Genomic DNA, 21,476 nt, shown 5'->3' on the forward strand with positions numbered 1-21,476 from the left:
TGAGGGCACGATATATAAAGGAAACCTATTAACTACTGGTGAGGCGCAAACTAAGAGTCTGCCATGATGTCCTCGTATATAGAATCATTGGTTTCTTTTGCACTTATTCCCCGGATTTCTTTGTATACAACATTATTTATTTTTTCCTGCAAGCTTTGTGCGACTACAAAACTTCTCAATCGCCCTTGACGTTCTGCCTCTCTCTATCCCCTATGTGCGCTGCTGTCACGCTCTATCTAAGGCGCTTACGAGACTAGTGTCAGAGACGAGCGTCCTTCACCAGTTCGAGGCAAGGACGAGTATCTCTTTGCACGTCTGACCTTTGCACGCCTTGCGCACCGAAATCTGGTCAATAGCCACCTTACTCTAGCTCTGCGGTTTGATCCTCCGCAAACCACGGATCACGTAGAATATCCTCGATCATGGGTCTTTTAGAAGGATCATACTGAAGAATTCGACGAATGAGTCTCTTCACCTTCTCTGCCTCCTCATCAGCCAACTCCGGGGATGTTAAGTCGAAGGCTTCCTCCATAGAAGTCTGTTCTAGCATAAGCGGCTCTTCACCCTCGCCGATGCCACCAAGCTGGCAATTATAAAGCTTTCTGTCCTTGGTGTAGTACCGCGAAAAGGTTTCCCAGCGGCTGTAAAGCTCGTCAGGAAGTGGGCCAAGCTTCGCCTGGAGCTCAAGAATACGGTTATCATCTTCTTCGGTCCTGTCGTCGTATGCAGGAATACAGAAGAGAGGTTGTCCGGTGATGAGTTCAAAAACAAGACAACCAAAACTCCAGATGTCGAGAGACTTGTCCACCTCTCCCTTGAGAACAAGCTCCGGCGCCCGCAAGCCAAGCGGGGTGATAGGCTTCTCGGGAGGATCGTTAAGAAAGTAGGCTACTCGTTGTAAGTTATATCCCAAGTAGAAACAGATCGAAGAGACTTACCACCACCCATATCAGATAGCTTGACCCAAAGGTTCTCGGAAACGTTCGCGTAGGGTGCTAATGGTTGTGCAACGCAGAGATATCGCGGGGCCCATTTGTCTTGCTTGCCATCAAGTCTCTCTACAGGAGGCGAGATTGACTTTGTCTGGACGTTCTCTTCCTGGCGGAGGGACGCTTCATCAAGGAAATCGATAGACTGGACTGAGAATAAAATATTGCCGGGCTGGAAATCTCCGTGCGCAACACCATTCTTGTGAAGGAATGCCAGCCCCTGCAAAGATTGCTGGAGGATGCGTTTCGCCATCTGGGGGGGGTAGCGAATCTTCATTCCATACTTGCGTGGTTTAAATTGGGGCAATTCGTATACCATGGAGTTGACAGATGGACCCATGGGTTCAAAGACAAGACACTTATGGATGCCATTTGGGCCTTTATGCTCAAACTCTGTGAGAAGTTGAGTAACATGCCGAACCCCGTCTTGGGGGGCAACCTTGGCGAGATGGTGTAAGACACGCAACTCATGGCTGGTCTCTGTATTCTCTGAGATAAGAATCTTGAGGGCAATATAGCGAGAGTTTCTAAGAACGTTGTAAGCCCGTGACTAGAACGCGGACTAGTGTAAATTAGCCAACCTTAGGTCGCGCGCAAGCCAGACAGTTGAGTAAGCACCCTCTCCAAGCTTCCGGATCACCTTGAACTGGCCATTATTGAATAAATCACCGAGGTGTACAGGATGGAAGCCGCCTGGGTGGTAGTCCTCTATCCATTCGCAAGGCGACCTAATATCCTTGAATCGCCGCTCTCGGTCTTCCGGTGCCCTTGAAGGCGGGGTTGGTGGAGGTGAAGCGCTCATTGCTGCAACAGAGATGTGGTGTCTGTAGCGGTTTGGGTTCTGTGCAAGAACAATAGAGAGATGTGCAGAAAAACAAGAAGAGTTCAAGGGGCGTTTGAGTGATCTTCCTAGGATCATCGGAAGTTGGAGGTTGGTAAATAAAGCGTGAGAATCTGGTACTGTGGAACAAGAGCGGGATCCCCACTGTTGCCCGAAACTATGAGCATTTTGGTCGCTTCCATCAACCTACCTCAATTATCGCTTACCAAGTTCAAGTCATGACACTAATATTCGCCAATCCAATTGACAGCCTCAAGAGCGAAACGTACCTGATCTCATGCACTGGGTCAGGCAATGCAATCGCTGCGATGCCATGATTTACAGGGATCTCCCCCACCAGGCTAAGATCAATCGGGGCTCCATATGCAAGTGACCCTTGCTTAATTTCCTGAGATGGCCACAAGGCTGAATTTTCCCCCCTTCTCCATCACGATGCGCAATTAACAAAGTCCTGACGCGCCGCTATGTTCAATCGAAAGCGTCGCGGCGTCACAGATGAGGAACGGCTCAGCAGTTACGAGCTCGACTGGCCAACCTCGCAACGATGGAAGCCAAACTACTCCGTCCCGCGCAACTCGCTCGAGTATGATCTCAATACATCACGAGACTCATTTGACCCAAATAAAGAGTCCGAGAGACGGCCCAATGTACCGCATCCAATGTCTTTCGGGAGTCGGCGCGACATGGATACCTCTGCTAAGGCCATTCGACAAGGACTTCTGGACCAGGGTGCCGATGAAGAGGAGTTCTCTAATTTGAAGCTTTGGATAGAGACGATGTCTGAGTTGTACATGAACGATCTCGATAATCGGGCTCGGTGGGATCCACGTTGGCTCAATGTTACTCGCAGAGAGCGCTTCGAAGGGCTTGAATCTGTCGCCATATCAATTGTTGACTACTTCGCCAATGAGACGGTGGAGAAAAGCGAACTCGTCACGACAAAGAAGGATCTCGCGGTAGCTCTCGACTCGAGACCGGAGAGCTCCCAGGTGCGAGTCATTATGGTTAGCGATTTGAGTCGCTTCGTCATGGGTGTGCTGGGTCAATTGTACTCAGTAGATCCCGAATTCTGGTACGAACATCTCATCGCCTCAGGGTACTGCGCAAGCGACAGTGGTCTCAAGTTGAAGAATGCAACGTGGATGAACTGGGCCGAACAAGAAACGCGTTTCCGTCATCGTCCTCTCCCGGGGATCGGTCAGCGAACAGAATGGAACCTGTCACGTCGAACCAAAGCTCGTAAATGGGCACATCTTCGTTGGGGTCGACTTGGTCTCCTTCATTACCTCGGGCGCAAGGGGTTTTACGAGGATGAGATTGTGAAGCGCATCTCTGATGGACGCTGGACAATTGAACGAGACGTTGTTCTTGACAAGCATGGGCTACTTCTGACTGACAAGAGAAAGAAACGTGCAGAGAAGAAGATGGAGGAAAAGAGAAAGAAAGAGGAAAAGGCAAAAAAGAAGAGCTTGGATGCTTTTGATGTTCCGAAAACATCTAGTGGCCACGAGATTGAAGGCACATCGACAAGGGCCAAAACATCGAATGTGTACCGCCCCTACAGCACGTTCCATCCTGTGCTACCGCAGAACCCAACGTACTGGGGCAATCGAGATCTCAGAGTCATGGCTCCAGAAGGCTTGGGTTATTGGTTAAGTGTTGACAAGGAGGGTCGAAAGACAAGTGAGTATGTTCCAAGCAGACTGGCAATGTCAACTGACACGCGCAGTCATTCTGGTCTTTGACCCTCCACGAACTATGCAACACGATAAGACCAAAGAGACAACACCATCTCTAACCTTCATGCCTCGAGCCATGGAGTTTGAGTCGTATACAGATGAAGAGCTTTGGCGTGTCGCTGACCCTGATGAGACATACCTAGATCCACCTGCGCCAACCTTTACAAAGAAGCAATTGAAGAAGGACAAGAAGGAAGCCAGGAGAAGGCGAGCACAGGCAAGGAATCAACATGAGCAGTCAATTGCTGTCGATGAGAAAGGCAATGACACCGCTTCGGAATACTCCAGCGACTCCGAATTCGATGAAGAGTATCGAGACTCACTTCGAAAGGCCTACAAAGATCGTCAACATTTACTGCGCGATCGCGACTTTGCGCGCAAGTACTCTCTATCCACTTTTGATCTTGTGTACCGATACATAAGCAAGATACCCACCAGCACGCTCAATCAGGACGATTCGATGATACCATCTATCCTCACGCGACTCCCATTCGATGACATGTGGCAGCTCCTAGCCGAACTCCGTCTGATGCAAGATCATATTGATGCTGATCTTGGCGCAGACCTACACATTCATTTGCTTGAAGCTGCTGGCACAATGACAAGACAGAATGTAGCATGGATAAGGTCGACTTTGCAGGAGCTGAGTGAGTGGATTGGCCATTTCAAAAAGTCCAAAAATATTCTCAATCTACCCGAAGAGCTGGAGGAAGAGATGGCCGAGCTCATGGCTGATCTCCAATCCCTACAGTCACGCTCAGAACAAACGCTCAATCTCCTGGTCGCTTCAACAGGCATCGCCCAGTCATCTCTCGTCATCGATCAAACGTCTGGCATCAACAAGCTCACTGAACTCGCATTCTTCTTCATACCCCTCTCCTTCATCACATCCGTCTTCTCCATGCAAGTCGCAGAACTCACCGAATCACCACCCAAGATGTGGACATGGGGTCTCTCTCTCGGCCTAGTCTTTCTCATAACCTACCTCATCCGCAGTTTTGTTCGCTCGCCTTCTGTCAGACTCTCTGCAATGCGAGTCCGTGTAACAATGCTTAACCGTTTTACGCCCAAGTCCCGGTCTGCATCGCACCGTCTCAATTCCGTTGGTAACCGTGCTATCGCCGGCTATCTCTTCTTCTTCCTCATTCGCTGCTTCTTCGTCCTGATAATTTTGACTTTTCTTCTGCTCTTTATCTTCCTTGTACATCTTGGCCTCTGGGCTGGCGCAGCTGGTACGGCGATATACTTTATCATCACGCGATGGCCCGAGCCGGCAGTGCTGGCACCTTGCTTCATCGCGATCGTTCTGGCAGTCATCGGCTTTTACGTTTCGTGCCATTGGGCTACAGACATACATGCGTTTTGGGAGAAATGGAGTGTTGCGGCGGCAGAAATGCTTATGAGTATGTTGCCTGACAAGTGGAAGTTTGATCGAGTTGATGATGAGGATTTGGCGGATGAGGGTGTCAAGACTTATGCGCGACAGGCAATCTTTTTTGCGTCAACATAAGCTGTCAGGGCTTGCATGTATGCTTGTGTTGCCAGGAATGTTCTGCCTTTCAGCAGCCCTGTCCAATTCTCTGCATCTACTGCTTGTGCCTTGTACATCCATTGGTCTGAGTGGCCGCCAACGCCAAGCGGCTGCGAATACTGCAAACGACTTCATGCGCCGTTTGGCATAATCTTGCGCACAGCACATAAGTTATATGGCGCATTGGTCTCGGTAATGGAATAGATAGTTACCCTGACCATGTCAACAACTCGGTATCGTGAAAGCTTTTTAGCTAGAAGCTTATATTGTGAAAAGCAATATCGTGTCCTATTTATGTGTGTCAGTAGCCTAAAGTTTAACCTTATGACTAGCAATCAGCTCCATAGCCAACAAATCAGGGAGAGTCGCAAACATGGAAGTCACAAGAAGGTTTTGTGAATGCTTACGGGATTGGTTGCAGTGACAAACTGAACAGTGCCGAGCAGTGGCATTCTTCTTATCGTTTGCCTGCGTCTACTGGTTGATACGGCCTGTGCCTTCCATGATTTGCTGCGGGTAGTCGCTTCCGTGAATAATCACTCTGCTCACATCCTTCTATTGACGCTGTCGTTTGCTGCAAACCACTTCCTCCTCTTCATCTCACAACAAACATATCATCACTGAAACTCTTTCATCCTTTCAACATGACTCAGGACGATATTCCTACGTCTGACATTGATCCCGCGTTGTATTTTACGCCTCAAACTCACCTCAGCGATTATTCTAAAGAAATGGACACTGAAGAGACATACGCCGTGGATGACCTCTGCGCTTCTTCGATACGCGCTTCTTCCTACAAGCTTCTCTTTGATGGCACCTACTCCGACATATCGATCATCTGCCGCGGTCGAGAGTTCAAGGTTCATCGTGCTATTGTGTGCACGCAGTGCGAATGGTTTGAGAAGGCATTCACAACCCCGCCCAAGGTACGCGACCTCCCATACTATCGCATGCTCTCACTGACTCCTCCCAGAAGCGCACCATTAGGAGTGTGACTCTAGATCAAGACCCCAATGTATTTCAGCATTTTCTCGAGTTTCTCTACACTGGAACATACACTGCTCAAAGGCCTACCGCATCGGTTGAGGCTGAGAGAGCGAAGGAGATTCAAGACAGGCTTGACGGTTATCCGCGTTGCCCCATCGAAAAAGACATCGCAAAAGACAGTGTGCCAGAGCGCCCTGTAAGGCGATCAAACAGGTTATTGTCAACTACACCCGCCACGGCACAGGCAGAAACCGCGGCCAAGTCACCCGAAGGCTCACCGCATGAAATAATCCTCTCCATGAATCTCTTCATCGTGGCTCAGACATACAACGTCCCCGCTCTTCAACTCCTCTGCCGAGATCGCTTCTACACCGCTGCCAGAAACCGCTGGGTCAATAAGACATGGACCGACTGGGAGGCTACCAAGGAGTTTGAGGACGTTGTGCTGGACGTCTATGGCTCTACAAAAGAGGTTAATACTCCGTTGTGGAAGGCTTTGTGCAAGTTGATTTGTATGAAGAGGGATGGTGATAAGATGAGGGAGAGGATGATGGCTGTCAAGGGGGAGCAAATGTATCTTGATGATGGTGTTGCAAGGTACATGCTGGAGCCTAGAGGCAACGAGTCTAGATGATTGCTGGCCTAGCGAGACCTTGAGGCAGGATACCATACCTTTGTTTTGACGCTTGGTTTAAGCTTTAAAAGATAGACTAAGGTTTCACGACTTCTATGAACAATATTTCTACACGGAGCTTGACATGGTTTTAATTTGAAGTGATTACTTCTCCGACTAGGGCTAAGACTTCGTGCGTATCATAACTTTCAATGACAGTCGCTTGGACAAGTTCTAAATTCTATGTGGACCGTGGTGATATAAGCTCTCAGCTGCAGGTCTCAACTGCAAATAGTACATCTAGCTCACAACTGAGACATTATACCATAACGCCTAACCAATTACTATAGCATAAATACAGATAAAGAGAAAACCTAAACGATGACTCATTTGCCTGCCTTCATGGGTAATAAGATTGGACAAGTTTAACAGCCCTGGCAACCAACTCCCGATCATTCTGAAAAGTCAACTTCTCTAGAACCTCTTCATAGCCATACCACTCAACCTCAAACTCATTCTCACATTTCCCAACAGTTTTATTCTCGTTGACAGCAGCAACATACCACCAAATCAGCTTCATCTCATGCTCACCAATCCTTCTCATCTGCACTGAAATCGGCTCACAAACACCTTTGAAAACACGCGTTTCATCAGGAACATCCGTTTCTCCAGAAGGGCAGAGGCGAGATTTCATGTTGATGGGTAGTAAACGACAGGGTATTCCTGTTTCTTCGAGAGTTTCACGAATGGCAGTATCGCAGCGTGACTCGCCTACATTGCGACGTCCTTTGGGAAGGATGTATTCGTTACGCTTTATATCGTGCAGGATACATATTTCATGTGTTGAGAGGCGGAAGAGAATCGTACCAGCGCTCTCGACAAAGTTTTCGGATGTGAAAGTCTCGGTCTTGTAATGGGAGGTTGCCATGGCTAGGATTCTGTTAGGCTGGTCTTATGAGGTAGTGTGAGCCGGAGCTTACTTCTTCTGAGCGCTAAATCAATGGTGTTATTTTCTTAGTGAGTTAGTCGAGTTCTATGGATGAGAAAATCGAAATTGGAGATGCGAGATGAGTAGAAGGTGAGATGAGGTTGAGCTGGGTTTCGAGTATGCGTGAAGTGGGGCTTGGTTGACTGATGCAGCCTAAGCCAATCAATATTCTCCATTTTCTCTACTGGGTCAATGAGGATTCAAGATATATGTGACAAAGTCGTAAATGTTTGCAGTAACAGAGTGTCTATAGTCACGGCTATCTCTATCTTCAAAGCAATATTGTGGTCAATGGAGGAGCGTTTTGAAAGTTGCCTTTAAAATGTCCATCACAGCACAATTCAAGGTCTGCCTGTGAGCTATCGCCAACAAAATGGATCAGAGTATCTGTTGTGAGATTAGCTTGGCGCCTGAAGATAAAAGTTAACTTCTGTCGCTGGACAGAGTCATGCTTCACGTGCTGAGGCATCTGCCATCAAATATTGGTAGCTATGGAGGCCTTGATATGAGAGAACTTTTAACAGCTGCAATACAGGGTTATGGCTAATGCCTACCTTGTTCACAAACAGCACATAAATAGGGAAGGATGAACGGCAACAAAACATGAGACTGCGAACGTAAATGCTGTCCAGGATACTTAGGTGTTACTCGTTTGTGTATTTGTTCCCCCTCAATTTCAACAGTCACTGGTTACAGTCAACGCTTAATACAGTATTGGAGTAATTCGTTGACAGTACATGGAAGTCGATACATAGAATAGAATTGCCTCGCCCAGTGAAACTTACTAACCCGGCAATTCCACCCATCCAGCCACGGCATCTCATCTCAAACCTTATCACCACCCACCCTACATCAAACCAAATATCTCACACGATCCGTCCCGCAAGGCAAAATCCAGACCCTGCAACATTCCCTCGCGATCCGTGGCGACAAACTCCCACTCGTCATTCTCATATCTAACCCCCAGCCATAACTCTACCACTACCGATCATACCAATCACTACCGATGGCGTTATACCGCGCCGCGTAGATCCCGGCGGCGTAGCCCATCGCCAAGACCGGCAGCCAGAAAAACTCTCCGGCCTGGTCTAGAAGCATGCAGGTACAGCCGATCCCTGCCTAGTGCGGACATCCCCTGGGCGGAGACGTCAGCCAAGAAGTTTTGGCAGACGTTGGGGTTGTAAATCAGATTCTTGGCCATTTCAGCCAAGGTGTCACGAATCTCGATTGTCAGAAGCCTCAAGTCACACAAGTCACGCAAACACAGTTGACGACAAACAATAGTCTAATGAATTGGTATCTGTCATGAATGGTCAAAAACACGCTATGAATGAACTCCTAACCAAACGATCATGATCGACCTCTATAGTAAACCCTTTCCATCCCTAAATACCTCATCATACCAGCGCGACTCGGTCTCCGCTTCATTACTGGCTTTACAGATCGTATCCCAATCTGTCGATCGCAATTCCCAAGCCTTTGTGTCCTTGTTCTTGCCAAACAGTAGCGACGCGCTCCCCTTGGTCTTTGCGCCGTATGACCAAACCTCCAGGTTGCCATCGTCAGCGGTAATGCTCGCTAACGGTGTTGTCGTGTTTGCTGTCATGTGCGCCTCGAGGAGGTTGCGCAGCTGGGGAAAGTACCACGTCTTATCCCACCAAGTTGATCGACGGGCCTTTAATCCGTTTCTCCAAGCGTTGTGGTGTATCGCGACGGGGACCGATGTCGTCCAGAAGTCCACGAAAAGCGAGACGTCACCCCAGCCGCCTTCATGGTCATCCAATTGAGAGAACGGAGCTTCAGCCTTGGAAATGTCGCTTGGCACACCACCTACGCGAGGGGGCGAAACGCCAGCTTGGCTCGACTCCTTGGCAATTGAGGAGGGATCGTCAAGTGACACGAAAGCACCGCCATAGTCAGAGTAGCAAGTCGGGTAGAAAAGTTCTTGTGTGTAATCCAAGCCGACGTGATACTCAAACTCGTCTCTGGCAGAAATCGCTGCCTCTTTTCCAGGGTTGTCGCCAGCAAAGTCATCTTGCTTGATCTGTCGGCGCCAAAGTTCCTGCTCGCCAAAAACCTCGGCGAAAATACCCTGGTCGCCTGCAAGATCCTCGGCAGACCTGGCCTCAAGAAGATCTTGGTCCATGCGATCTTTGACACGTTGGAAGTATCGTCGCATGTCGCCTGCGGGACCCATGAAACTGCCACTGTTGACATACTTGGGGCGCATGTATTTGTATCGTGATACAGTATAGTCGGTGAAGAAGCCGAAAACGTTTTCGGGGAGGGTGCTGTCGGGGACGTCGTTGCAGTAGAGGTTCGAGATTTTGTCGCGTGGGGCGATGCAGCCTTTTTGCGCGGCGGCAATGATGGTCTGCTGCATTAATTCCTTGTCAAAGAAGCCGTATTCCTCTGCAATTCGTCGGTTCGCTCGCTCGTTGCTGCTGTAGTATCGGTGCATCATGACGCTTGGAGGTAGCTGTAGCCAAATGTCGTGTGCATCCAGCATGAGCACGAGATCATCCTCTCCAAGCTTCTCCTCCTCTGACACCACATCGCCTGTGGCCCATTGTAGGTAGTTGAGTGTACCGGTAATTTTTCCCAGCTGCGAAGGTCCAATGCCGTCGGCCTCGGTATGAAAGTCTTTCTTCCAATTGACGATTACAGGCGCGGGATACCCCAACGCCACGGCGCTGCTGACAACCTTGCAGAGATCGGGACTCGAATCGTCGACGGGTAAAACGATGACAAACTTTTTTTCCCCGGAGGAGATGTTGGCTGGGGTGACCAAGGTTTCTTGTAATATCGGACCCGTTGGTCTCCAAACACTATCATTATGGATCTGATGGTCAGTTTGAGCTTCAATCGGGAGAAGGGAACATACCAAGTAGTAGATTGTTAATGCAGAAGCGAATAAGGCAAATAGTAAAGTTGAACCCTTCTTAACCCATCTCCAATTTGAACCGTTGACACGAAATCTAGGGCGAGGACGCGCAGCGCCAGGGAGAGCAATGTGTGAAGGCATGTGTCATGAGCAGGATATGTATGTATAGTGAAGAAAGAGAGAGGAATGTATCAAGGGACAAGAAGAAACGAGGTTTTCGGATAGAATGTCAAGCCAGGGTTAAGGGAGAGACAGAAGTGGGCCGCGGTGGAACAATATAAGTTACTAAAGAAAAACCGGGCTTATTGTAAACGAAGGAAGGACGATCAAGAAGGATGCACACAAAAGGAACACAAAGCAGGATGTTGAAAGGTTGAGAGTGGACAAGGCAGACAGAGCCAAGGAGGGAAGACAAGCACAAGACAGTCCGGTATACGGCAGTCATGACAAGGTAGCTGCAGCTCTCTTCCCACTATAAACCCGGGCTGTGGAGCACCTAATCTTATCGAGCCGCTCGAGTATCTTGTCGGTGTGAGGCTCATATTAAAGGTACATGCGCCCTGCGGCCCCCAGGCAGTGTGAACACGGCATGCTTGACACTAGCGGGCTAATTCGAGACAGATCATCTGAGTGGGAGAGTCTGTGATTCGTCAGAGTCGCTGCTAGGGCTGTGCCGTAACCGAAGTTAGCACTGGACTTGCTGCCGATGCTCGAGTCCTACAAGGCATTTCCCGCTTCGTTGATCTCCGTAAAACAATAGCAGCGCCAAAAACAATGGATGACCTTCTAAAATTTCTGACATGTTCAGTGACAGGATATTTGTAAATGTCAGCCAAGATTGTTGTTCCAAGGTTATATCCTTGTTGATTTGCAATACCAAGCATTGGCATCGAGATTGCACCAAAACGCAAATTCCCGAGTTAAATGGCGAGAGAGCTCCACCCGCTAACCCGCGGCCCCCAAGTCGACGTACCACAATGAAACATTCCTTCTCAGCACGGCCGCAAAACTCGTTCAGGAGATATTACATCAGGGGAACATCGTGCTGACGGGCTGTACCTATCATTTTAGCTCTACGCGCAGACTTTTTCTCAAGTAATTTATCACCTACTACAGAACAATTTTAAGACAGTAAGCAGCCCCCCCTGAATCTGGAAGCAGCCACGTTGAAGAGCTCAAAACGCAAAACACTTGACTGGCCAGAAATGAAACAAATCTGAGCCACCGCCAGCGCCATCTCACAAGGCCTATCGCCCCATTAAGCCCTGTACATGTTCAACATGAGATACTTTCCAGTCACCGACGGACCCTTGGAGGCGCAGCAATTTAATGCTTGTTTTTTATTTTCGGTAATTGGTAAGAAAAAAGTCTGTCGCAGCCCGCGGCGATGCGAGAACCGGTTACAGAACTGTTTTGAGCTGTTGCAAGGCGCAGGTGTTGATCAACAGAGACTCACTAAAAATGACGACAGATCTTCATGTCAGGGGAGAAATGGAAAGGCCACCTCGTAACACGCGACCACAAAATCGGGCACTTCCTCTTTGGGTGTGCCTCGCTGTTCTGACCGTTGTGTTTGGCTGCCGTGTTTGCCGCGCGTGGTTGGTGGGGCTGACTCTTTTGGGGCTGAGCTGGACATGTTCAAGCCGGAGTCGGGCGAAATGTCATCACAAGCCTCCTGTTCTGACACGAAAAGGTTCATAATCCTTCTATTCTTGGCATATTCTTCATGTATGCTTATTGTTGAGTCCTAGACATGGATCGTCATCCTTAAAAGCTTCATTCGTAGCCGAGCTGGAGACAAGCCTGGCCAGGTGCTTGTTAGTACACGCTATGCGTAAATCCCCAACAAAATACGCAAATCCTGGAATTGTAATTTGTTCAAAACTGGACGCCTGTTCACATGCATAGTCTCGCTCGGTAACGGATGCCACAGTCAAGATGGTGGCCTTGCCACGTATATTTGTCAAATTTGGGTAATAGCCGAGCTTTCAGCTTTGCAGCCGAGCAGCAAGCAACATTAGCCGGGGTGCAGCTTGAGGAGATGTCAGTAACTTCAGGTCTCGACTACAGGACAGAAATACTCAAACAAGCTGAGGATAACTGATGATAAACTCAATAGGTTCTTTGACCACCTTGGGTAAGTTTGTTATATCTTAGCAAGCCTTTAGACCATTTTATTTTGGCATCCTGATTCAACATCAGAAGTCTTCTTGCTCCCTGGGGATGGTTAATCCGTGCAGCTTTAGAATTTGGTGCATGAGGGTATGAAAATAATTACACAAGTCTTTTCATCACTTAGAAAAGAGGTCCTAGGTTTTCTTGCCTCCCGCCATCTCAGGCAAAAAGCGTATGAAGATGAATTGAATTCTCCATGACCCCAACAGCGAAATCCCCATGCTTCATCATAGCACTTCTCATCTCATCCCTGACCCTGGGCACATGGATTACAGCTGCAACGAGCCTGCACACAATCTCTCTCATCGCAGTGTCAGTTGGCGGCGTGGTCTGATACAACTCATCAACCACGTCAGGAAAGCACTCGGCTTCTTCCCAAACGAGCTCTACGGCGCGGTAGAATCGATCACGCGCCAGAAGTCGAAGGGCAGGCACGTCGTACTTGTCTGCCATGACGTAAAGCCGGAGAGGCAGTGTCATGTCGCTACGTAAATCAGCGAATTGCTTTAATCCTTCCGTCCGACTGCAGTGACCGAATGCCACCGCTTCTGCCACCTTTGCGAGCTTAGATTGTTCATCTCCCGCCACATCACCATCGTCTGAAGAATCATCCGGGTCCTCGTCGTACCCATTGTATTCTTCATCTGGCTCTTCATCACGCTCGTCTTTGGAAATCCAGTCTTCAGTTCCTTGCGCAGGAGACGACATGCCCGTTTCTTGACTACCGCACGCTGGCTGCTGTAAGCTCTGAAGAACACTTTCGGGATCTAGTAGAGCCGCTTTAGCTGGCTTTCCACACGTAAAGTTTACGCCGTCACTGTAGGTTCCAGTGTACAAGAACTCGAGGAACCGCTCCACGACATCAGGATCATCTTCCGGCAGCTCAATAGATCGTGACGTAGATTCCTAAACATTATGATACGTTAGATCGACCCGTCGAAAGAGTCATAGTCTCTGTATTCACATCCTGTAGAAGATGGTGCGCGGCTGCGTTTTCCTGGCGTGGGTGACTTTGCCGCCCTCGCCGCTATATCTTGAGAAGCCCGAGCTCGAATAGCATCTCTAGTTGTAGGAGGAAGTGTTGTCATAATCTTGTAGTCTTGTCACTGTGAGACCCTTGAAGAAGGAAACTCAGCCTGAAGCCATGGAGTCACGGGTAAGTATGTTGTTGCAACTAAGTTTAGCTCCCAAATGCGGGGCATCGCTTGATTGGCCAGTGCTACTGGATTATGCAGGGCCTGGTTAGAGTTATGAAATACTTATGCAGCATACAAAATTTGGCAGTTATGGATATTGTTCGTATTGCCAACGAGAACAAATACATGCAGAGTTTGATCATGCAAGGTGCCGTAGCGCCCCTTGTTTCCTCATCAACCTCGAAATCTCTTGAATGCTCCGCTACGTGACTTGCCACATTCGATATTGTGAAAACCTATGACAAATTCATTTGGAAATGTTGCGACCTTGTTCGACTGGATTAAGTGAAAGTCACAGAACCTTCGTTGTTTATATCAATTGCTTGATCCGATCACGTCCTAGCCACTCTCCCACTTATGAATCGTCAAGATGGCATCTGCAAATTCATCCGGAGCTTCCATTGGAAACGCATGTCCAACATCAGCCTCTCTCCTCTCATAACGACCAGAAAAGTGCTCAACATGTGCAGCAGTACCCCCTGGCTTCAAAGGATCCTGCCGTCCATCCAAAGTGATTGTCGGAACACTTATCTTAGGCTGAGCAGCTAAAGAATCCTCCAACTTCTGCAAAGCTGGATCGCCTTTTGCGTTACCAAAGCAGAATCTGTAAGCGTGAATGACAACATTGACAAAATCAGGATTATCAAAGGCTTCTGCAGTTCTCTTGTAAAAGTCTTCTGTGAATGAGAATGAAGGTGACCATTGCTTCCAAAGAATCCGACAGAGATCTCGTCGACTCTCTGTAAGACAAGCAATTCCGCGTTCTTGCTGGAACAAATGCTGATACCAACAAACACATTCCAAACTCGGTGCAAAAGGCTTCTGGTAACTTGAAAGATCTGCAATGTCGTATCCTGCATATGAAACAAGTCCAACGACACGTTCAGGCCAGAGAGCAGATGCAACACATACAGACATTCCACCCCAGTCGAAGCCACCAAGGACTGCCTTATCGATGTTTAAAGCATCCATGAGCTCAATAACATCTGAGCCAAGAGCTGCTTGCTGACCACTCCTCATGGTTGAATCTGATAGGAAGCGTGATGGGCCATAACCACGGACATAGGGAACAACGACTCTTGCACCGCTGGAGATGAGTTTTGGAACAACTTCATCATATGCGTGGATATCGTATGGGAAGCCGTGATATAAAAGGACAGGCCAGCCTGATGAGGGGCCGTGGTCGTAGTACCCCACTTCTAGGGTTCGTGTCTTGATTGTTTTGAGTGACATGATTGTCCAAAGTGAGAAATTGTTCAAATTGATGGTGATAGTATTTAAGTCACAGTAATGCGTGGTGTTTTATTGTTGCTCTACGCCTTGTGGTTGACATGTACTATCGTTCCTGATGCGACAATGTGACGTCAGATCAAGGGACAGTATTATTAATGATTAAGATAGTAAGCATAGTCTATGTCAGCCAATAAACAACGTCTATATGATCCGTAACGTTAGTATCTTATTTTCTTGCCTGCATATGCAAAGGACACTCTCTTTAGGAACCTTGGCTTTTAATGGAATCAATCTGGCCAAAATACTCGTTCACAGGGGCCCGCACTCTGGGGTCGTTTTCCTCCGCAAACTTGATAAGTTAACTCAGCTTCTTGAGATCTTTTGAGATTTAGTACTGTCACAACAGTCAAGAGTATTGGTAAAATGCAAGATGAGTCTCATCATCGAGTAATTTTAAAAAGAAGTTGCCATTCGCCTAAAAATGCGACTGATACAAGTCTTCATAAAAGCGATATCATTTTGCAGACGTTAACAATTTAACAATATGCTCTTCCTCGATAAGAGCCCACGAAATGTTTCTCTTTTCTCTCTCCAAGAAATCTCAAAAAAAAAAAACAAAAAAACTGATAGACAAATGTGAATGACATTCCGTCTCCTCCCGTTGTTGGTAGTACTGCTGGGCGTCGGAAGACCCAATCGTCCAGCAATATGGTCTTTATATACTTTGATTTTTAAGAACGATGTCTCCAACAACATCACAAACAAGCAGAGGGCTGATGAATGGCATGTCTCTCGCTGCCTTGCAGAAAAAGGTCTGGTTATATGCCTCAAAGTCTCAAATCTGTACTCCGGCCACTGGCTGAAATGCGCCTGGACTATAAACAGTGAGTCGCATATCCTTTCGAATCTGAGAACTGTGGCCGTGATCTTCTTTGGAAAAACACCCTCTTTCGTGTTTCAGGTCGTATTCTGGCCTGCTGCTTTGATGGCCTTCCAGCTAGGCAGCTGCAGCTATGAAGTTTGTGAATTTCCGACTTCCTAGCGAGTTGCGGATGCTGATTTTGTGGAAGCTGACAGAAGATTCTGTATGATGCATCGTCTCGGGCTTCTGAAGTGTAGAACAACATAGAGCATCAGCCCCATGCAGATCGTTGAGGTATTCCACTTGGTCATTGGCCAAGCATCAAGGGATAAACCACTTCATAGACAAATATTGCTTGAGGTAGGTTTCATAGCGCTCCTTTGTTGCCAAATTGGAGCAAACAAAGGTTGAAAACAGCTCCTTCCCTGTTGATGCAAGTGCCACTTGAGAATAGGGCTCTTTGTAACATATTGTATAGAGAAGATATGAGATAGAAAAGGGGGCTAAGTTGGTGAAAAGCAGGTGTCTGCCCCAGCCGAACTTTTGTTTCTCTGCTGCGAAAAGGTTCAAGTGCACTGACTGCATCGAGCCCATAAAAGTCCGGATTTATGCTGGGACGCTGTTAGTCAATTGTCCAGTTCCGAAAGTATCGACTACTTACAAATCCATCTTGGATCGCGGTACGAGCCTTTCTTGTACTTCTCTGACGGACAATTTTGACAAAAGAGGTTATAAACAGATTTATTTGCACCTGACATCTTTCCGCAGGCGCCTAACGAGCCATGGGCACGGTGGCATATGATCTGTTCCATGCGTGAGTCGTAGAGCTGTTTGCACCATATACAGGTGAAATGTGTCATTGTATTTTCACACATGTTTGCCTTTGAAGTTGAGAGACGTGGAAAGCCTTGGTATGGGATCGGTTGGAATACTTGAGGAGCAAGTTTTAGAGCCATGAATATTGGGAAATGCAGTCATATTTACAAAGTGATCTTTGAGAGACTATATTGTTAGACTCCCCTGTGACCACTACACGAATTCATTTGAATGTCAATATTCCTAGTTTCGGGTCATGAGCCCCCCGTTGATGAAGTTGGTATGCTATTGGAACTCAAATCGTTATTGACAGACCATTTGGCTTTATATCTTTGTCTACCTTACTGAGCAAGCTTACCATATATTACTGGTGGATCCAAATGTGAAAGAATCTCACTTGGAGAGTAGTTTCCGTTAAGTCAAACAAGGTGCCAATGGAAAGTGGGAGTGTTTGTTGAGTTAAAATTAAGCTCGCTGATACGGAGTCAAATCTCACAACGAAGCCTCTCAGCCACTCGTCAAATTTAAGCTGGTTAGCCTCACCCGTGACTCATTTATAAGCTCTACCTCTCACCATGAGAAACCACTGGCAAGATAGGTCTATGTGAAGATTCACAGGTGCATGGTGAGAGTAGAGACAGCTCCTGAGCCTGGGTTCCAAAGAGCAAGCTAATGGGATGTAGGAAGTTCAAACTTTAGTTGCTTGTCCTAGTCTGGCCTTGTTGCTTAAAATGTTCCTAGGCCTTTGCTTACTTGATAGACCCCTGTGATTTACTACTGTTTATCTTACATCCCTTGAGCTTTGTGAATATATCAAGTCCGTTATTATAGTAGATGTAGGCCCATCAATAATAAAACCTCGAATAGATTGGCCTTTGTGTGCTGGGCAATTTCATTTCTATAGCTTCAAAATGTACTCAAATGCTTTCTTTTCTCGAATGGCATAAAGCCTTAGTGTATTTGAAGTCCGTGTCCGTGTCCGTGGCGCAGTAAGATAAGCGTCCCGAAAAGCAGGGATCACACTCCGCAGCATGGAGCCCAACGGAGCTCGGCAGATATAAGACGAGCTAAGGCCCTTGATTCTATTTAACCTCATTCCCTATCTCACTTCAATATCAAAAATATAAACGATACGAAAATCATTCATAATGGCGCCGAATCTAAAATCAGTCGTTTCCAGAAACATTCGCGATCATACCACAAGAACGGTCCTCAGAAAGGCCCTAGAAGAAAAAGATGGAAAGTCCCTGAAGCAATCACCAGAGACCGCGGCTATGGTCCGCGACTGGGAGAGTCTCGGCCAGAAAAGGGGAAGGCAGAGTCTGGAGAACCATGATAAGGCTATACAGGAAAAGAAGCCAGATGTTGATGGTATGACGGATGAGGAGCTCAGTCGAATCAGCATTCATATTTCTTCTGTTGAAGAAGAATCTGGAGAAGATTCAGATGAGAAGATGAAAGATGAGGAGACGGCCAAGTTTGACGAGTACAAGCATCATCAGTTTATACGCAGATGGGGTTTATTTCAAGACTCGAATGGGCGCGATGAAGAGTGGTTTATCCCTGATCCGCCTGTCCTTGAAGAATCAGATCCTGAATATCTGTGCGATATGTGTCGACACATTGACTTCAAAGTCCTTCTATCACAACGAGGCTTACCGGGGAATCAACTACCAGGACAGTCCCGCATTTCTGTTTATGGCATTCCCAAGGTCATGGATGAGAATAGTCATTGTTCCTTCTGCAGACTCATTCGAAAGAGGGCTATTCATGATGGAATACTTACGGATGTGCATCCTGATGATTGGCCGGGGATGCGATTGAGCATCAGCACTTTGGATGATGGGTCAGGGTTTCCTCTGAGGCTCCAGGTGGAATTCTCGGATCTGGATCGTTTAAAGGTTTCAAGATTGGTGATACATCCAGTTGAACCAGTGGAGAGTCAATCAATGCCCCTTCAGGGTCTTCTGGTTCGCAAGGATTCTGCTGATATGTCTCGCCTTCGAGGGTGGCTCCAGACATGCAACAAGGATCATAAACCAGCAGAAACTGACTCTACTGAATATTTCAAGCCTCTCATGGACATACTACGAGTCATCGACACGGTTGACAACTGTGTGAAGGAGGTCGACACACCATGCGATTATATCTGTCTTTCTTATGTCTGGGGAACTGGAAGTCAGACACAATACACTACCAAAACAAGAGACCAACTCAGTAAACCTGGAGGTCTGGGGAACGTCGAACTTCCGCAAACGATTCTTGATGCTATCAACGTTACAAAAGAGCTCGGTATCCGATACATCTGGATTGATGCTTTATGCATCACGCAAGATGACAAGGACGACAAAGCTAGGATCATCTCCAATATGGGGACTATATACGCCAATGCTGTTCTATCCATAATGGCCTCTTCTAACATCAACCCCACAGACGGATTGCCTGGAGTTGGTATCCCTCGATCACAAGAACAGAGCATAGAGAAACTGCAAGGGATCACCTTAGCAGTGGCATTCCAAGATGCCAGACAGAGGTATTCTGATATCGAAGATCGACTATGGAACACCAGAGCATGGACATTTCAGGAGAGGGTACTCTCAAGACGATCAGTCTATTTTGCCAACTCGCAAATGTGTTTCATCTGTCCCCACGGAGCCTGCTTCGAAGACACAGTTCCTGTTTCGGGCCCTAACTCGTACACAATCGTTCCCTTCAACGACCAGCTACAACTAACATCCCGAATCCACGACTTGTGGATTCGTATATGGTCAGATCCAACTCAGGCCGCGTATATCAACAAAGCCTTCGCAACCGAAGATGACATGACGATTTTTGTCGGCGAAGACCCAACTACTGGCGAAGCTTCAGAGGATGGTGCTCCATTGTACAAATCCAAAGCCATCCCGAGCTCAGATACGATCGATGCCCCTCTTATCAAGGGGCATACACTCTGGGAAGCGTACGCTCACGCTGTTGATGCTTATACAAAGAGAAACATGACGTGGCAGTCCGACGCCGTGAATGCCTTTATCGGTATTGCAGACCTTATCCGCCGTGGGACAAATACCAAGTTCTGGCACGCCATGCCCGAGTTTGCTCTCACGCGATCTCTCTTATGGTACCCCAAAGAACCCCTTTCTCGAAGACGATCTCCAGATGGAAAGACATTGTTTCCCAGTTGGTCTTGGGCAGCTTGGCAAGGTCACGTCGCATATCGTGGCAGAGGTTTCCATAACGCCGTGTGCTATGCGCCAGCTAGCATGATAATGTGGCTGAAGTCAGCTACAGTTGACGAATTCATGGAAACTTTTGTACAAGTGGAGAGAACGCAGGAAGAAATTGACGAGAGGAGACAACAAGCTGAGAATTCGCGGCTTTTGTTGCACAAGACTGATCTTTGGTCGCTTTTGCATATTGACTGCTACGAGCATGGGTGGGCTGTTGAGCACAATGAGGATCGGAATCAGCATCTCTTCGTACACGAGGCATATCTGGGCATGCGATTTGAGTTTCCAATTAATCTTCCAGATGAGCCTATCGTGGAGTTACCATTTGAAGATACCTTGTACTTTCGCGCCAAGGCCGTATCAGTGCGGTTATGCGACAAGCCATCTGAGTCGTATTTGGCATCGCCTATACAAGACAATTTCATCCAGATAGGAGTCAACGATGAAGATCGGTCAGCCAACAACCGTCGACCGTGGCAGCGTATCCTCTACCATCAAGGCTATCGCGCAGGAAGCTTGAGTCTCAACGTCTCACTTGAACATCTCAACATCCCCTCAACAGCTGAAGAGGTCCAGAATTCACCAGTGAAGTACATCCTAGTGGCCATATCTCGTGATAGTCTTCCTTACGTTGCACCTCCCCCCATTGGCTGGGAAATGTACTGGGATGGTGATCCGATGAGAATGCAGTACGAGATTCTTCAAGAAGAGTGGCTACAGCGCAGTCGCCTACCTGAGGGACCTGACGAGAGTGTGAAGCCAAGTAGTGAGAAGGTTAATGAGACAGGAGATCCAAGATGGGATATGCGTCGCTTTGGAACTACCAGTGTCTTGGATGTTTGTAACGTGCTGTTGCTTAGAGAGGCGAGGAATGGGGTATCTGAGAGGGTTGGTGTTGGGAAGATCAATTACTCCGCGTTCTTTGCTGCGAAGCCTGAGCCTGATGTATTCTATTTGAAATGAGTTGGTCTAAACTTATCAAACCATCATCATAAGACTTAGGAAGTTTGAAATTGGGAGTAGATTTCAGTTACTTGTGCTAGTCCATTTTTTCAACCAGACCACCAGTAACAAGCTCATCCGTTGGAATCCTTCGCTTCATCCGATCCGCGAGCCTCGCCCTTCTCCATTTCTTCTTATTCATCTTATTCAACTTAATTGTGGCATTGACTTTGCGGCGGATGCTTGCCAGGATTTCTTTGATCGACATTGCTTTTACATCTATATACAAATTAGCTCTCAACACCTCATTCAACGCGTTTGTTCGCAGAAACCAAGAAAGAAGACTTACTGGCGGCTGTGAGTTTTGGTCGTCTAGTGGCCAAACTGGTGGAGGCAGAATCCATTTCTTCTTTGGCATATGTTTTTTTAAAAGACGAGAAATTTGACTAAGTC

General features: G+C 47.5%; 8 protein-coding genes across 8 annotated transcripts; 3 read left to right on the plus strand and 5 right to left on the minus strand.

Moving 5' to 3' along the window:
• Positions 1–361: 361 nt before the first annotated feature.
• Positions 362–1,791, minus strand: FOIG_12370 (CMGC/SRPK protein kinase; the record flags this gene model as incomplete). The annotated part of the gene is made up of 3 exons (XM_031213273.1): positions 362–888; positions 939–1,516; positions 1,571–1,791. 3 exons carry the CDS (start codon positions 1,789–1,791, stop codon positions 362–364), a joined length of 1,326 nt encoding a protein of 441 aa, XP_031057018.1.
• Positions 1,792–2,247: 456 nt separating this feature from the next.
• Positions 2,248–5,545, plus strand: FOIG_12371 (uncharacterized protein). The gene is made up of 2 exons (XM_031213274.1): positions 2,248–3,513; positions 3,560–5,545. Exons 1-2 carry the CDS (start codon positions 2,295–2,297, stop codon positions 5,077–5,079), a joined length of 2,739 nt encoding a protein of 912 aa, XP_031057019.1. The 5' UTR covers positions 2,248–2,294; the 3' UTR covers positions 5,080–5,545.
• Positions 5,546–5,744: 199 nt separating this feature from the next.
• FOIG_12372 (uncharacterized protein) lies at positions 5,745–6,721 on the plus strand (the record flags this gene model as incomplete). The annotated part of the gene is made up of 2 exons (XM_031213275.1): positions 5,745–6,026; positions 6,074–6,721. 2 exons carry the CDS (start codon positions 5,745–5,747, stop codon positions 6,719–6,721), a joined length of 930 nt encoding a protein of 309 aa, XP_031057020.1.
• A 353-nt stretch (positions 6,722–7,074) lies between these two features.
• FOIG_12373 (uncharacterized protein) lies at positions 7,075–7,774 on the minus strand. Its single transcript, XM_031213276.1, has 2 exons — positions 7,681–7,774; positions 7,075–7,630 (listed from the first exon to the last, which is right to left on the minus strand). The coding sequence occupies exon 2, from the start codon at positions 7,626–7,628 to the stop codon at positions 7,101–7,103; it is 528 nt and encodes a 175-aa protein (XP_031057021.1). The 5' UTR covers positions 7,629–7,630; positions 7,681–7,774; the 3' UTR covers positions 7,075–7,100.
• Positions 7,775–8,983: 1,209 nt separating this feature from the next.
• On the minus strand, positions 8,984–10,713 carry FOIG_12374 (uncharacterized protein; the record flags this gene model as incomplete). Its single annotated transcript, XM_031213277.1, has 2 exons — positions 8,984–10,530; positions 10,573–10,713. The coding sequence occupies 2 exons, from the start codon at positions 10,711–10,713 to the stop codon at positions 9,052–9,054; spliced, it is 1,620 nt and encodes a 539-aa protein (XP_031057022.1). The 3' UTR covers positions 8,984–9,051.
• Positions 10,714–14,024: 3,311 nt separating this feature from the next.
• On the minus strand, positions 14,025–15,288 carry FOIG_12375 (uncharacterized protein). The gene has a single exon (XM_031213278.1). The coding sequence runs from the start codon at positions 15,174–15,176 to the stop codon at positions 14,283–14,285; it is 894 nt and encodes a 297-aa protein (XP_031057023.1). The 5' UTR covers positions 15,177–15,288; the 3' UTR covers positions 14,025–14,282.
• A 2,714-nt stretch (positions 15,289–18,002) lies between these two features.
• FOIG_12376 (uncharacterized protein) lies at positions 18,003–21,104 on the plus strand (the record flags this gene model as incomplete). The annotated part of the gene is made up of 1 exon (XM_031213279.1): positions 18,003–21,104. One exon carries the CDS (start codon positions 18,003–18,005, stop codon positions 21,042–21,044), a length of 3,042 nt encoding a protein of 1,013 aa, XP_031057024.1. The 3' UTR covers positions 21,045–21,104.
• Positions 21,105–21,120: 16 nt separating this feature from the next.
• FOIG_12377 (uncharacterized protein) lies at positions 21,121–21,427 on the minus strand (the record flags this gene model as incomplete). The annotated part of the gene is made up of 2 exons (XM_031213280.1): positions 21,121–21,302; positions 21,373–21,427. 2 exons carry the CDS (start codon positions 21,425–21,427, stop codon positions 21,121–21,123), a joined length of 237 nt encoding a protein of 78 aa, XP_031057025.1.
• Between the last annotated feature and the right edge of the window lie 49 nt (positions 21,428–21,476).

The sequence above is a fragment of the Fusarium odoratissimum genome, assembly GCF_000260195.1.
Source record: "Fusarium odoratissimum NRRL 54006 unplaced genomic scaffold supercont1.26, whole genome shotgun sequence".
Lineage (NCBI taxonomy): Eukaryota > Fungi > Ascomycota > Sordariomycetes > Hypocreales > Nectriaceae > Fusarium > Fusarium odoratissimum.